Source organism: Falco rusticolus, chromosome 3, assembly GCF_015220075.1.
Source record: "Falco rusticolus isolate bFalRus1 chromosome 3, bFalRus1.pri, whole genome shotgun sequence".
Classification (NCBI taxonomy): Eukaryota; Metazoa; Chordata; class Aves; order Falconiformes; family Falconidae; genus Falco; species Falco rusticolus.
This window is the reverse complement of record NC_051189.1, coordinates 17599940-17615843: the sequence shown is the minus strand read 5'-3', so window position 1 is coordinate 17615843 and position 15904 is coordinate 17599940. Positions and strand designations below refer to the sequence as shown.

General features: G+C 46.8%; 1 protein-coding gene across 2 annotated transcripts; it reads right to left on the bottom strand.

The window, feature by feature from the left end:
* Nucleotides 1-696: 696 nt before the first annotated feature.
* Nucleotides 697-9331, bottom strand: KLHL38 (kelch like family member 38). Of its 2 annotated transcripts, XM_037382067.1 has the most exons (4): nucleotides 8965-9331; nucleotides 6934-8409; nucleotides 5410-5515; nucleotides 697-2977 (listed from the first exon to the last, which is right to left on the bottom strand). In XM_037382067.1, exons 2-4 carry the CDS (start codon nucleotides 8281-8283, stop codon nucleotides 2691-2693), a joined length of 1743 nt encoding a protein of 580 aa, XP_037237964.1. In that variant the 5' UTR covers nucleotides 8284-8409; nucleotides 8965-9331; the 3' UTR covers nucleotides 697-2690. The 2 variants fall into 2 exon arrangements, with proteins under 2 accessions (XP_037237964.1, XP_037237965.1); XM_037382068.1 differs by lacking the exon at nucleotides 8965-9331 and having other exon boundaries at nucleotides 6934-8949.
* Between the last annotated feature and the right edge of the window lie 6573 nt (nucleotides 9332-15904).

Genomic DNA, 15904 nt, shown 5'->3' with positions numbered 1-15904 from the left:
AGTTGCAAAGCACTTGGGATAGTACTAAGTATTGCTCTAGGTGGGCCAGGTGGTGGCCAGCACCTGATTAGAAAGGCAGCATCCTTTCTCCCCATAGCATCTGCCCTGGGGCTGCATATCCTGGGCCCTGAAGCTGCTGCCTCCCTGTGACTCTGCTGGCCCTTGTCTGCCTTGGTAAAGCTCAATGCTGTTCCCTGGTTTCAACCCTTTTTGCAAAGGGCCCCAAAAACTTTGATCAGTTTGCATCCAAACTGACCACAAGACAGAAGTCTATCAGAAAACAGGCTTTATATTAACTACCCAGCAGAACCAAATTCCTTGATTTACGGGCATGAGGTGAGGAGTCGGTGAAGTACCACAGGGTTGCAGCCAGAGCAGGGCTGGCCATAGCCCTTGGCAGCTCTAAGGACTTGGGGGAGATGTGAGGGCTCCCCGAGGGCCGGGGGAAGGATGCTGTGCTCAATGCTATTGCAACCGTGCCTTTTCTTTGCACTCCCCATTTCCTGCCCAGCTACAGCTGTGCAAGGTACTATTTGGCCCCTGCATGAATGCTGAGAAAATCACTAGTTATACGATACAGGAACGAAAAAAATCTGTTTGCTTCCAAGCACAAACCAATGACTGTGGCAATGGTTTGCAAACATGGGGTTATGGCCCCAAGTCAGCTTTTTCCCCTTGGTTCTGGGTGTAGTCACGAGCCTGGCAGGAATCCGTGTCAGCTAAAATGCATGGCAGCAACAGGCGTCTCCTGGAGTTTTGGAGCTGAGTGGGGTCACAACAGGAAGGAGTTTGGCAAGGCGGCACTGTAGGGTTAGGAATAAACATCTCCCCGGGGCAGACTTTCCATAATTGGCCATGACAAGGCTTCTTTCTCCAGAGAGCTGGAGCTGGTCTGTGAGGAAGCAGAATGAAATCACTGCTCTGGTCCAATTTGGCATGTGCCCGCGATTTAGCCCTGCTTTGCACAGGGAGGAGGTGATGATATAGACTGAAAGACAGAGGAGAAACTTAGCCAAAGACTTCCGAGCCGGGGGGTGAGTTTGGTTTCCCACTCATTTTTTGCAGGTTTACTCAGATCCTTAGAAGGAAACCCTGGCACAAAACCGCTGGTACAAAACCAATTCCCTTTATCAACAATGCCGAGAGAACAATGGGGACTCCTGAACACAAAGCTTATACAAACAATAACAACCATTTTGTTTCATATTGTTAAAACAGCAGTTGATACGCAATGCTTCCTTCCAGCCCCCCACTTTGTTAACTATTTCTGTCACCCTTCTGCTCCCAGATACAGATTTATGGGAGGGGATCTTAGCTGTTGGAGTGGTGTCCTGCAACGTGATGGTGACCACACGGCTGTGCAGCCTTCTGTGAAGAGGAAGGTTGGGTGTGGTTTCCTCTTGACACCCTGAACCCTTGGAAAAGCCACACTTTCTTTCAAATATGAAGAAAAAGGGGTGTTGTCTCTGTTGTCCTTTCTCTGGACGGTGGTCATCAGTGCTATCTTCAAAGCTCCCTGCTGTCTCAGCAATCTTACCAAGCCTGGTGACCTGACAGCAGTTTACAGCCTGTTCGGTATCTGATGATTAATCCCCTCCCTTTAAAAATATGCACTTAGTGGCAGAACCCCACAAAAATATTGGTGGAGCCAGAACTGCTTTGCCAAGTGGCAGACTTAGACTTGCTCTTCTTGGAAAGCTGGTTTCCTGTCACTGGCTTTTTCTCATCGTTGTTTTCCAGTGGTTTGGAGAAAAGAGAAAAAAAAAAAAATTGTTCCTCCCAAATACCTCTTCTCCTTTACATCCCTTTTCCTTCATGCGTCCTCTCTGCCATTCCAGATTACAGGAATTCCATCAGCCAACGGGCTTCCTAACTAACCCCACAGCTATCCCTGATGCAAAAGGAGAAGCAAGCTCCCTGCAAAATAAGACCCCTTGAAAAAGAAGATGCAATCTTCATTTCCATCCCACCTTCTCCCGCTTCTTTGGAGAGCAGGCAGATGGAACAAAAATCTTCCATGCACTATGAAGGAGCGGCAGCTCAGAAAAGTCACATCTGCATCTTGTTGCAATGTGAGAGTTTAGATCACAGCGTTAGCCTTTTGCTAATTTCTAATTTGATGCTAGGAACATTTACGTTTTATTTCTTATGAAATGACTACCATAGCTAACGCAGGCAGCTGCTGCTGGGCTGGCTACAAGACTAGAGCTTGGGGCTTCCTATTCTAAACATTCCCATCACTTGAAATGGAGGCTTGGTCACCACCAAGCAGCAAAGGGCTGCGGCATGCAGCTGAGTTTGCATGCTAACAAATGCAGGTTACCCAGACCTTACTCTCCCTGGAGAAACCAGCATTCCTATTCACCTTTCATTTAAAGTCTGTGCAAGGCTAAATCCTGCAGCAGGTTCTTACCCAGCATCTTTTTCTGGTTTTCTGCTGAGCCTCTGTGTAAGGCCCCCAGGCTGGACTTAGCAGCACCATGTGCAATACTGGTCAGGTGAATACAGCATGAGCACAAAGCTCATGACCTTTGTGGCAGAGCGTTTGGGGAATGACTAACGCAGCTGGTGCCTTCAAGGTCAGGAGTTTGTGGGACCCCATGAGGATTCCCCACGTCCTCTCTGCAGAGCAAGGTGGGTCCTTTCTGAGAAGGAAAGCACTAAATGTCCTGGGGAGTACCAAAGATGGTTTAGAGGAGTTTAGAACAGGGGACGCACTGGAGTGTAAGGCATCCATGGTCAAAGAGTTTGTGTGGCAGTTTTCCTTTTGGTGTCCATGTGTCAGTCTCTGGATCATAGCAGTCCAAGGAATCCAAGTCCTTGATGGCATTGTCCGTGGTGAGACATCGTCCTCCTGTGACATACAGCTTGTTCTTGATGACAGTGGCCCCGTGATGCATTCGTCTGTCCTTCATGTCTGCACATTTAACAAACTTGTTGCCTTTTGTATCATAAGCAATTATTCTCCGGGTGTACCCTAAATGCAAAGCCAAAGGTAGATGAGACAGGTAATATATTTTCTGCTAGTCTTCAATAAAACATGTTATACTAGCACATAATTTGGCAGAATTAAGATACCTAAGCTGGGAAGTAATGATGTGTTGCAAGAATGCCTGTCTATCTTCCCTTCCTGTTTGGCCTCACCCTGTCTCAATAGCACCTTGGCAGCCAGGGTTTGATGACCACCATAAAACCCCTCAGAAACTTGTTAAACACAGTTGAACCTTGCAGTTTTCTACACGTGCCTTCAAACAGCCCAAAGTATTTCTTTTCACCCAACAGACTTCTAGAGCTTTGCAGAAGGATGGCTGCAGAAGCATGGCCTCAGAATCTCTGAAGATCTGCACAATCCAGGCCTGGTATTAGAATAGGCCTGTAATCAGAATTGTACTGAAGTTGCTGTGCTGAAGTTAACAAGAAAGGTAGCCTTGAGCTATTCTTGAATCCTGAGACCAAGTAATTATGTTGTGCCAACAGGCCGTGGCTGTAACAAGATACAGCTGCTGGGAAAGCAGGTGCAGGGCCAAGAAAGATAGGGACCGGTATGGGAAAACAGGGAGTAACAAACTGCAAGGCTGAAGCACGGCAACACAATTAGCTACATGGGTAGAATGCTTATTTTAGTCATGATAATTAGGGGTGTGAGAACCGTGCGCGTTTAGAGACTACTAACCAATTATATTTCTGCTTTACGAATATGTATGTGTATCGGTTCTATATAAGTAGTGTTAGAAACTAATAAAGTTGAGCAAGATGCATAACTCGTATTGAGCGTCTTCTTGACTCCGGCGAACCCTTCTTCCAGCAGAGCTTCACTTGGAAATACAGAAACCAATGGCACATGGGGAAGGAGCAACAATGCCTGGTTGGGTTGGAGTCATAATTGTCTACTGCGTTGACATGGGTACTCAACAGCACAGTGCCACTGCTGCTTGCTCCACTCCCAAAGCACTCAGCGCTGTGTCTGTGCTGGCCATCACGTCAGTGACCCAATGGACAGCTTGTCCACTAAAGGGTGATAGCTAGTACCAGAGCCATTGCCCTGGAGCGATGGAGGTGTGGAAGCCTGGTATGCAGCAGTACCTTGCTCATGTATCCCTGTAGATAATCAAGAGTGCCCATGGCAAACAAACTGCTTTAGGCTGTGTTTTTCAGGCTTTGAAGCCACTTTTCCTAACAATAATCAAGGCCTGCCTCGCTTAGGCCAACCCATTCCCCTTTGTTACAATATGGCCAGTCATGAAAAGAGGACCTGAAATGTGGCAAAAGCTGGTTTTAAGAGAAAATATTAGTTTTGTGTGTTTTACCGATGTTGATAAACTAAGAGTGTTTGGCCAATGTTTTGGCACGGAAGGTGAAAATTAGCATGGAAGTAAAACCTGACTGTGGTGAATCTCTCTACTTTCACGCAAAGTGAAAGATGTTTAAAGTTAACATGAATTTCTCTGGATTTTGTTAGATAAATAAAAAACAAATTGAGAACTTAAGCTCATCATCATCAGACTTGGGTCAATGCAGGCCCTTCAGATCAAACCATCTGAAGATAAGAGGTTGAAAATACTGTATTCTGGGCACTGTGGTCTGGGGTCAGGGTAATCTGCCACACGGGACCCTGATAGTCTTGGACTTTTTGACTCAGCCCTCCCCCTATTCTCACTGCAAAGGGTGGCAGTGGCCTCCCTCTGAGAGATGACATCATGTTTGAATCCTGTGTGATTTGAGTTCAGTCCTCTGCTCTGCGAAAGCTTCCCTAGGTCTCATTTTCCCTTAAATAATATAACACGTGCTTCCTCATGCCAGTCTGTGGTCAGGGGAGTTGCATTAAGGACGGTAGTGCCAAACTATCAACAACATGTGATCCATCAAAGTGCCATGGCCAGAGGCTGATCCTCAGGTTGAAGAAGACACTGAGAAGTTTCCTTTTTTCAAGTGTTTCACCCCCTTTCAGGACATTTCACAATGACCCTAAGGAGGCAGCTACAGGACTGATTGACCCCTCATAGCCCCTGTCCCCAACCATCCCAACAAGCCGTCCATGGCCTTGTGGTAACCACGCTCTCCACTTTTCCAAGAAGAATAGACAGGGAGGGCCAGACTGTGAGCCAGCAGGAGGGAGCAGGTTCCCCATGCCCTTGGCTTCCTCCCTTCTGCAGAGCAGTAACTTGCATTGGCTTTTCCCCAGTCTTCCCCCACCCAGGTCCTGCTACTTGGAGTAAGAAGGTGCCTCATAGAGAACTTGTTCCCACTTCCATGGCCATGAGACCCCATGTATGGAGGCTGGACACACTCCTCCTTTTTTTTCCCAAGCTCCATGTGCTTATTGAGGGAGCACCCCAAGCAGGAAAGCTGTGAAATCCCACAGGAGCTGGGCAGGGGGAGGCAGAAGGGAGGGGGAAACAGAGCCCTTACCACCTACGATGATAATCTGGTCTTCAATAACAACAGCTGGTGCACAGACGTTCTTCACCACTCTGGTCTCCATCCGAAACCATGTATTCCTGGAGACATGGTAAACCTGACAAATAAATAAAGATACAGATGCAGCTGTTTATGTTGCATTTTAACTGGCAATTATAATTACAGAGGAACTGATGGGTTTTACTTTGTCCTAATGAATATTATTCTCTGGCTTCAACTGCTGGAAACCTGAGAATTTACCCATTTTTTTCCCCGAATACGTCCCCTTGGAAAGCATTCTAGTTCTCCAGGCTTGTCTGCTCAGGAGATGCTTGCACATGCACTAAGGCAAAGTGTATCTGCCATAAGCAAGCTCCTCAGCTGTAAATCTTTGTATGGCAGTTAAATCACTGTAACTCCTGGATAATGCTCTACCAAAGTACAAGCTGTTTCATTTAATTTTCCAGTTATTCTGTTTGTTTCTGCCTTAGCCTTACAATTTTCTGGGCAAACAAACCTCAGCTTCACCAAGCTCTGCTGGCAGCCCCCGTGTTTGCCCAGCTGCTATATTTGTGCTGGTGGCTGGTATGCACTCAGATTGGCAAAGGGACTTGTTAATGGGACTTAGAGTAGTATCTAAGTCATCAATTTATGTGAGAAAAGGAGCTCTTGCCAGATGATGATCAGTCATCTGTATATGGGTGACACAAACTTTTATGTCATGTCATCCACTTCTTAATATAGCAAATATCTCCAGGACATCTCCCCACTAACTGATAAATACATTTCCTTCCCCCTGATAATCAAGTAGCGTTATCACTGTAAAGAAGCATTGCTCATGTGCTGGCTTCATCTTATCCTTTAATGATCCTTTTTAGTTAAAACACGTAAACCAGTGAAAAATACTCATGGGGAAAGTAACACTACGACGTTGCTAAAACATCACATCAGATAAGAAAGGATTTACGTATTTTTTCCTCCTCCTAACTGCTGAAAACAGGCAGAGAGCCAGCAACATGTGGCAGGAGGCATATTTTTAATACAACTGTTTACACGAAATAACTGTCAGTTTAAGTCCTGGCCCTTTGATGCGTGAGAATCTAATTGCTCTAATGATCGTGAGTCTGCTTTTGCTGCAAGCGAGCAGGTGCATGGCTGAGACCTCAGCTGGGCCACTGAGTGGAAAGCACTGGTTTTGGTGAGATCAGCTACAGGCATGAAGCCAGGCAGGAGGGTCGGCCGCTGCCTGCCATAGCATCACCTGCAGCAGCCCTGGCCCCGGTGCCCACCAGCGGCAGGGGTGACTGACACTCGACGAAGCACCTCAGGGCTTATGCCTGAAAAACTCAAAGGGCAAAATGAAAGAGCTGCAATATTCCTTGCAGACAAGACTTCCCTGAAGCCATGTGTCAACTCATCCTGCGTCTTGCTGCAACTCACAATAGTTTTCTTGGGGAGTTTGATTTCCTCAGGAGTGTGATGAACTGCTGAATACCTTAGATGAAACAGCCCTCAGCAAGTAGGACTGACCATTACCTGGATCAGCCGGACAGGGTTTTGCATAATGTCTTCTCCCCCAAAGAGGTAGACCCTCTGATCTTTGGCAGCAACAGCAGGGTGAAGGACAGCAACGGGCATGTTTGCCATGCTCTCACAGGTGTTGTAGATGCTATCGTATCTTTCCACAGAATTCAGGATTTCCTGGTTTTCACCAATTCCACCGAATGACAAAATATAATTTTTATATGCCAAGCTTCTGTGGGAGTAACGTGGAACTAACATGTGCTCAACCAACCTCCACTGATTGAGTTTGAGGGAATAAATGTAAATATTATCACTGACCGGGCTTTTCTTATTGCTAACAGGCATCCCTCCGAGCACATAAATATTGCTGTGTAAACTGACTGCGGAGGCTTTGTACAGGCGCATGGGAAGTTTGGCCAGACTTAGCCATTGGTTTGTCTTGTTGTCATAGAGCAGGACATCCCTTGTCGTCTGCTGGCTGTCCTTCCTGCCACCAATGATGATGAGGAACTCTTGGTTGGAGTACCTACGAGGAACGTGCAGCATGGGCTTGATGTCAGGTGCATTGGTGCTGTACAAGGAAAACATATGTCTCCGGGCTGACTCAAGGATGCTCCTGCAAGTGGGTGAGGATTGAACGAGAGCGTCATTGGCGATGAAGTGGAAGAGGAAAGTTGGATGGACGTACTGAAGCCTGACCTTCTTGAACAACTCTTGGATGTAGCCTTGCCTTGCCTGGAGGTCGTGCCGGATCCAGACCATCAGTGCCTCAAAGACCTGCTCCTCCTCCCCACAGAGCTCATCGTCCCCAAGGTAATCGATGAGCTCCAAGAGACAAAGGTCTTTTAGGTCCTCAGAAGAGGCCACCTCAGGAAAGCATTTCAAAGCCATAGCCTTGGCTTTCTTATTCAGGCTTTGGCAGTTCAAGACTTTTGCCAGCCTGATCATGCTCAGACAGTTGTCAGGAGCCAGCTTATCTTGGAGGTAGGCAGAGCAGGCCTCGAACAGCTTAGCATACTGCAGCATGGAGGCTGTCTCCAACAGGCACAGGACATTCTCAGCGCATATAAGAATCTCCCCTGTGTAAGCGTAAAGGATAATCAGATCCAAAACCTTGGCGTCGATGCCCTTCAGGATGACTTTAGCCTGGTGGCTCTCTCTGAAGTCATTACAGAACATCGCCTTGAAGTATGGACTGCTGGAAGCCAGCACGTTTCGGTGACAGGGGATTTCAAAGCCCCCGCAGCAGAGGGTAACATCAGTCAGCATCCCGCTCTGCCGCAGAGCATTCAGCTGCCTCAGCAGTTCAGAGGAGAAGTCCTGGTCTTTGAAGAGAAACTCCTCAGCTGATCCCTCCTCCATAGCAAAACAGAAGAGAGATGAATTCTGGACTTGACAGAAAAAGACCAGTTCTTAGCAGCTTTTGTTGAAATATCCAGCTCCAAGGGAACAAACTGGGACTTTGATGTTGCTCTAAATATGCATTCACTGTTACACATAAAAATGGAACATGGTTTAAGCACAGTGGGAAAACAATAAAGAAGCTAAAAGGTCGCTAAGACCCTTTAAAATTTCCATAAAGTTATCAGATAGGTTGTAGCTCTGAGGTCAGTGCTGCCTGTGTCCCTGGCAACAAGCAAAAGCACTAAAGTTATCTCACTGATTTGGGATTAAAGCTGGATGGCTGAAGCAAATGGTTTGTTCATTTTAATCACGATGAATAAATGCACTTAGACATTTATTCACTATTTTAAAGTATTAGCAGTTTAGTAGCTTGCGCCTCTTCCCCCTAGAGTTAGTCACTCCCAAGGAATGTAAATCTGGCAGAGCTGAACTCTGCAGCAGGGCAAACGAAACCCTAGAGACTGGGAATCTGCATTAAAACGGTTATTTATTAACTCTGCTTAGCTGTGTATTTTTTTTATGTTAATCAGACACACAATGACTAAATTAAGTGCCAGGCAAGAACAATATGATGAGTATCTATTGTCTATGAGGCTAACTGCTCAACCTGCAGTGAAACGGTACGGTAGAAACGTTTACCTTCTGTCGTCCTTCACTGCATGCACTTACTCTCTGTCGTTTATTCTCGGCTGAGATTTTCCATAGCTAGAGCCTGGATAAAAACCTATAAACCCACAGGACGTTTCTTTCAGTAGGTAAGTGATTCATAGAGGGCGATTTCTGGATGTGTTTATTCTGAAGTCACTTTTGCCGCTTTCAGGAGCTGCGCGCAGGAGTGGCGAGGCGGTGGGGCATTGTATACATTCCAGCGCTAAGAATAGGCACACACGGGCTTCTCGCTGTTATCACATGTGACGCTGACGCTGCCTTTTGCAATGACCTGGCCGGTACTGAGCATGCCCGAGTGGTGTTTTTCTGGCAAATGTTTACATATAATAAATAGACAAGGAGAGGAAAGTTCACTTAAAAAAGTCCTGGCTGTCCATTTGGAAACAGCGGCAGGACCCTGTCCTAAAGTGCCTGGGAACTCTAGAAGCCTGTAAACAGTCTGCAATGCCTCGTGCTAGGTAATGCACTGTCACTGTAGTTTCATGGAGAAAGAGGGAGAGAGAAGAGCTTCCAGGGACCCCGCTGGGAGAGACCGTGTCTCCACCTTATGGAGAGATCTGGGGAGCAGCAGCTCCTTGCAGTCTGTGGGAGATGTTGATGCACCAGGACCCCTGTGTCCAGGGCTGCCCCAAGCTGGGCAGGGAGACCCCAGCTACCTCTGCTGATCAGAGAATGAAGTTCATTCTTGGAGCAGTTTATGATGCTGCTTGGTATTTCATATGGAAAATATCAGGTTGTGGCCGTTTCTGTAAGGACCTCACTGTCTGAAACCCTTGGCAAAGAACTTCTCAAGCAGGTGACTTAAAGAAGCTCAGTGTTATGGGTGGGGGGACCAGAGCAGGTTGCTGAAGCTAGTGCAGCAAGCTGGAAACTATAGAGTCCCAGCGTGGCATTTAGCTCCTCAGGGTGGACACCTCGCTGGGGTTCCTAGCTACAGAGGCCTGCCCACGAACAAGGTGTCCGAGCTTCTTTTGCAGCCGGTGAGGTCTAGTCAATACAAGCACATCTGCTGAGTTATTCAGGTCACCAGTAAGTACCACCTATGTTTGGGCAGGTGAGCAGTCCTCCAGGCACTGCTAGGTCTCCACAGGTGCTCAGCTGCCTCAATCACATGCAGGTGTCCATATTTAACACTCCCGAGTAGGTATCTGCGATGATGAGCCTAAATCCATCCCCAGGGCTGGGATCAGTCAAGTGCCTCATGCCAGCAGAGGATCTCCCACAACCCCAGCTGTCCCCCAGTGGGCGTCTTCAGCAGATCCAGTGTGATGTGTCCCAGCTCAGTGCCAGCTTTCTGGGTATTTCCAGAAAAACTGCATGGGCTGCCCACGGACCCATGGACTGGGTAACTGGATTGAGCCCTTCATCTGTGCTGAAATTCCTCCCTTTGTTCTGGGATGGGACTGAATCCAAAATGTCATTTCTAAGCATTGCTACCACAGGGAAACACAAGGTTAAAGCAAAACTCCTCATATTTTCAAAGCCAAAGCTCATGGGTGAGTCATGCCTGCATCTAGTCACAGCGAGGCAGATGAGTGAAAATCGTTGGGAGCTCAGTGCCCTTATGTCAACTCCTGTGCTGCGCTGGTGTCTGCAGTTCTCCATATGTCCCTGCCCCCGCATCCGCAGCCCAGCAGACTGCAGGGATGGGTGCAGCCTGTTTCTCTAAAAACAGCAGCTTTGCATCACGGGTCATGCCATACGTGACCTTTCCCAGAGACTTTTCAATGCAGCGTAACAACGTGGTGAAATGCCTGGAGGCTAACAAAACCCGGAAGGCCCAGATCCATGTTAGAGACAGGGTGGAGTTGGGCTGGAGTAAGGAGCTTTTTGGAGGTTGTGGCATCTTCCCTTCTGGCACAATCTGTGTGTGTGTGTGTGCACACGTGTGTGAATGGCCAGGTGAAGTGAGGGAGGGGAAGGGCAGGAGCCACTGGACTTGATTCCTGTAAATGAGCCCCTTTGAGGGTGAACTTGGCAATGGGGAGCCTTTTCCCTCTCCTTGAGTAAAGAGGCAACCCACAGGATGATGTTGAGGCGCTGGGGAACATGCGCCCTTCTCTCCCTGCTCCCCGCCGCCGCTGCCTCACCAGCTGGCCATGATCTTGCTATAAATATTTAGAGTGGCATTAAAAACCCAAAGGAGAATTTCTCTCTCCTCGTCCAGAGAACATTAGCTACCCAAACAAAACGCCCTCTCGCTTTCTTTGTTGCTCAGTATGTATATGCTTTCGTCGCGGTCCGTTTTGATGATTGATTTAGGTTTCTATCTCTGTTCTGGCTCTAACTCTTTGCTGCCTGTTTAGTTCTGCCTCTTCCTGGCAGTGGCTGTGGATTATTTTTTTAACCCTTAAAGAAACAAATGATGCTATCTGACTTCACTAATGACACTGTTTTATGGGGTCGTGGAAGGGTAGGAGGGATGTTCTTCTGCTTTAGATACTGATAAATGTGGCATTTATTTAGAAGATCCCAGGCTGGAGGGCTTTGCACGGTTATGCAAACTCCTGCTAACTCAGAGTACAGCGTGTGCTGTTTAAACAGCTTATTGCTCTCGGGGGGGTTGCTGCTCCCTGCTGAGTCCCCACACAGGTCCCTGCCAATTTGGGGCCAAGGCTCCCAAGCAATGAAGCTCTTGCTGCCTGCTTTACAACTGTCTCTTCTTTCTTTCCCAGAGATTATGGTTTCAGACACATCTCCAACCAAGTGGGCACATCAACACTGCTTAGCTAGGATTTCCTTTATAAATAAACTAGAAATAAATTTTCATGGCATATCCTAGAACAGTATGTCCTATATGGCCCCTACTGCCGCAGCATGACCCCTGGTGAGAGGATAGAGCTGTTTCTCCTGTGGGACAGTGCAACTTGTCTGAGAACAGCTGTTTCTGAATGAGTTGTTGAGGCACATTTCCTAGGTTGGCATGCTATTGACTGAACCAGGCCTGGGCAGTCTTTTTTGGGAGGACAGGATACTGCATTAACCACAGGAGTGGGATGTCGCACGGATAATGGGCTGGTCTGGACACCATGTGCGCATGGGAAAGTGGGCTTGTTCGCAGGTTATGTGGGCCAGCAGCACTGTGAGATGTGATGCTGCAGGTCCCCCCTCGCCCTTGAGTGGGACTGGGAGCCACTGGGGGCTGTTATAAACGGTGCCCCTCTGCAACTGCTGCTGTGTGAACTCCACCAATGGCCACTTTCTAGAAAATGGAAAAGTCTGCCAAAGAACTCACCCTGCTCCTTCTGCTCTCTCTCCTTAAGTGTTTGGGATTGCTCAGTTTTGGAATTAGGATGTCTGAACCTTTGATCTGACCCAGAGCAACTCTTCTTATGTTTTAATGTAATGGGATGATGAAATTACTATTATCGTGCACTAAGCAACAGAGTGGAAAAAAGCTGTAATCTAATCGGCCAGCAGACAGGTGCACGGAGAAGATTGGTGACGTCAGACAACTTCTAAAACTCATACATTGATCCTATTACAATTCAGGTGAAAATGAACAAATACGGATAAGGATAAAGGACTATTCAAGGCACAGACTTCACTGAGCTTAGTCAGTGTTATGTGCACTGCCTCAGTGACTACCAGCCCCCACAGTTATCAAGGGAGAGATCATCCCTTTCCCCAAATTTTCAGTCTAAAGAGACAGGGGGACAAGAACAAATATTCCTTATTATGGTCTTCATAAAACCGGGAAAGGGAACAAACCCCAGGATTAACATTCCTCATTGTAAAAAGAGACAATTACAGGGAGTGCAATTGATCAGATGCCATGTGTTGGAGAGGATGGGAAGATGCTCCAAGCACCAAGTGGTGGCTGGCTGGGGTGACAGCCTTCAGCCCAGGCTGGGAGAGCAGCCAGCACTGCCTGGGATGCTGCATGCCCTGGCAGTGTGGGGGTTGGTCATTGGGCCATGACACCATTTTGCTCATAAATGGGAGGGGAGAGAAATGCAAGAGTAGAAAGGAAGACTCGTACGTGGGAGAATTATTAGATATCTCTATTGCATATTTACACATGCATGTAAACATATATAACGGATATGTGCATTGAAAGAGCAAAAATATGTCTATACAGGCAAACTACTATCAAGAGATAGCATGGACAGGGACCTTTCTACTCAACATGTATGTCTGTTTCTCACCCAGCTGATAACACCACCAGGAGACCAAACTCCACACGTGATGTCTGAGCCAGACCTGTGAAGAAAATGTTTCCCGACAACCAGCACCCAGTTTTTGACTCATCCTGACACTTCCCACTGAAGCAGCCTCCTCAAGTGCTGTCCATGCTCAGCTGGAGCCCAATGTAGATTTACTATTTGCTTCACTGGACTGGGACAACAGCCCTTTGACATTGTCCTTTAGCTCCCTTATTGACATCTCAGGGCTGCTGAAGGCAATGAAACTCCCCAAGCTAGCAACTAGCAGAGAAGACACTGAAAAGTAAACAGAATCCAGTGTGAATATGGGGAACCGATAGGCAATCACACATGACAAATAAGATGAAATCCTTTGTGCTACTCCAGGCAACAGAAATACAATGACTATTCCACACAGCACTGCCAGGTGGGGTCTCCTGTTCAGAAACCACCCAATTCTAGAGTCATGGGAAGATTGGGTTGGGGACCCCCTGGGAGCAAACTTTGTGCAATCTCCTGCACACAGTAGGGCTAACCTCAGAGTTAGATCAGCTTGCTCAGGGACTTGTCCGGTTGAATTTTTGAAATCTTGAAAGATAGAGATTTCACAGCCTCTCTGGACAACCTGCTCCAGCTCTGAACCACTCTCCTGATGCAAAATTTTTTCTGTATGTCTGACAGAAATTTCCTTTGTTGTGAATTGCGAATGCTGCCTCTTGCCCACAGAAGTCTAAATTCCTTCTGCTGCTACTAGTTGCCAATATCTGGTCTTCTTCCTATTCTTTAAGTTCAGATACCCTTGTGGTCCTTCTCTCTCAATCCTCTGTAATTATTGCATTACTCATTTTCTATTTAGCTGCTCAGCAAACATGGTTTCTCCGAGTGCCCTATCACCACAGCTGTTGTTCACATTGGTATGATGCTTTAATTCTGAACCAAGGCTTAGTTTAAGACTTGATTGAATCTGTCTTTGGTTCTGATTTTTTGGGCAAGGTAGCAGACCACATCTGTAGATACTGGTCTTGAAATCTGAACTTGAATTTTGAACCACTGATCTAAACTTTTGTTATAGAGGCATAGGGACATGTTTTACAGCACTGGAGACACAGAGCAACTTCCCAAGTGTCTCTGCCATCACTGTATGTATTGTGCACAGATAGAGAGATATAGCATGTAATTCAATAATTGCTTTGGCCCAGTATGTGTGGGTGTGAAGATGTGTGGGCTTCTGGCTTGGTTTCAGGCCAATCTCTAATTAAAGAGTGAGAGATTAAGATGAAAGCAATTGTACTCATCCTTCTTTAGTCAGAATGACCTACTAGTGTTAATTAAAACAGTCTTCAGGCAAAAATAAATTTAGCTGCCAAAGTTATGTGCTTCACATTAAATAAGGAGATAGCTGGGTTTCAAGTGTGCTGAGTTTCTAGAGGTTTCACAGAAACCACTCATATAGCTTTGGGCACTCTTGTTGGAATATTTTAAAACAAATCTTTTGCCTAAATCAGCTCCTTCATGTGCATTTCAGCAACCTGCTGGCTTTTTCTTCTTTCTACATCGTTTGAGAATGGGTACCTGCCAGCTTATCTTGGATTGAACATACAGTGTGGCCTCTGGAGGATAAAATATCACCAGAAACACTGGACACCTAAGTAGATCATTCATCTATCCTTTCTATAGTCTCTGGTTACAAGAGCCCCGTGGCAACAGCAACAAGAAGATATGCAGATCCTGCACTGCTCCGCTCTTTCTGGGTCTGAACGTTAAAATGCCTTTGATAAAGGCAAACCTGGAATCAGGTCTTTCATTTCAGGTTCAGGATCTTCCCCTGATATTTTAGGTTGCTAGAAATGTTTCCAAAGGAGGATCAGACATTTAAAACTCCAGAATGTCCTTTGACACTTCTGTGACACACAGATCATTGTTCTTAAAAGCCTTCACCTTTCTCATCTCCCATTTATTTTGCCTCAACTTTACAGACTGTAACTAGACAGCCAGGTACGACTGCTGTGACGTTGATACAAGCAGAGAGAAACAGGTCCAGTGCTTCAGAAATATTATTTTCAATGGGAAAATCAACTGTGGTCATAAGTATGATGGCCACCAGCCATCAGACCCTCAGAGGATCTAGGCCCGAAACGCCCTTCCCCTTGCAGAGCAGTGCACTCAAAAGAAGGAAGGGGGCAGATGCAGGGAAATGCTCGCAAGCCCAACTTCTTGACCCAGACTCTTTCTCTCTTCTTATTTATCAGGCCCTGTCATGTTATTTTTCATCCACATCTTCTCTCATACAATTACAGCATTTTAGGGTAAATCAGGGAGGAATTCTGGTGGGGGTGAGCCATGAGATCAGACCAGCTTGCTCAGGGCTTTATCCAGTCAGATCTTGGAAACCTCCAAGGATGGAGACTGTGCAGCTGTCCTGAGGCCCATGCCTGCCTCAGTGGGAACCTCATTTCCCTGCCTGGCAGATCCACCTCACAAATCCCCATCTCTTCCCCAGCTATGCTTCTGCACCATATTCCAGGATTTGGTGCCAATGGGGACCACAAGTCCTTATATCCTTCACAGGATAACTTCGGAGGTCACTATGTTGGGATAACTTAGGAGGTCACTATGTTGAGAGGGCAACTCACAGACAGGGAAATCACTCTGGCCTTCCCAGCTGATAGGAGGATTTTAATCAGGGCCTGAATTAAATGATTAATTCGCAGCCCTCAGGTTGTTTAAAAAGCTGTGATAATGGGCTGAGAAGAAATTACTGTCCG

Bases quoted from the DNA above. Each gene is read 5' to 3' on its own strand.
- KLHL38 (XM_037382067.1), bottom strand. From the start codon at position 8,283: ATGGAGGAGGGATCAGCTGAGGAGTTTCTCTTCAAAGACCAGGACTTC. The intron at 5,516-6,933 runs GTAATGGTCAGT...TTTATTTGTCAG, and splicing joins ACCCTGTCCGGCTGATCCAG to GTTTACCATGTCTCCAGGAA. The intron at 2,978-5,409 runs GTAAGGGCTCTG...CTTTGCATTTAG, and splicing joins CCAGATTATCATCGTAGGTG to GGTACACCCGGAGAATAATT.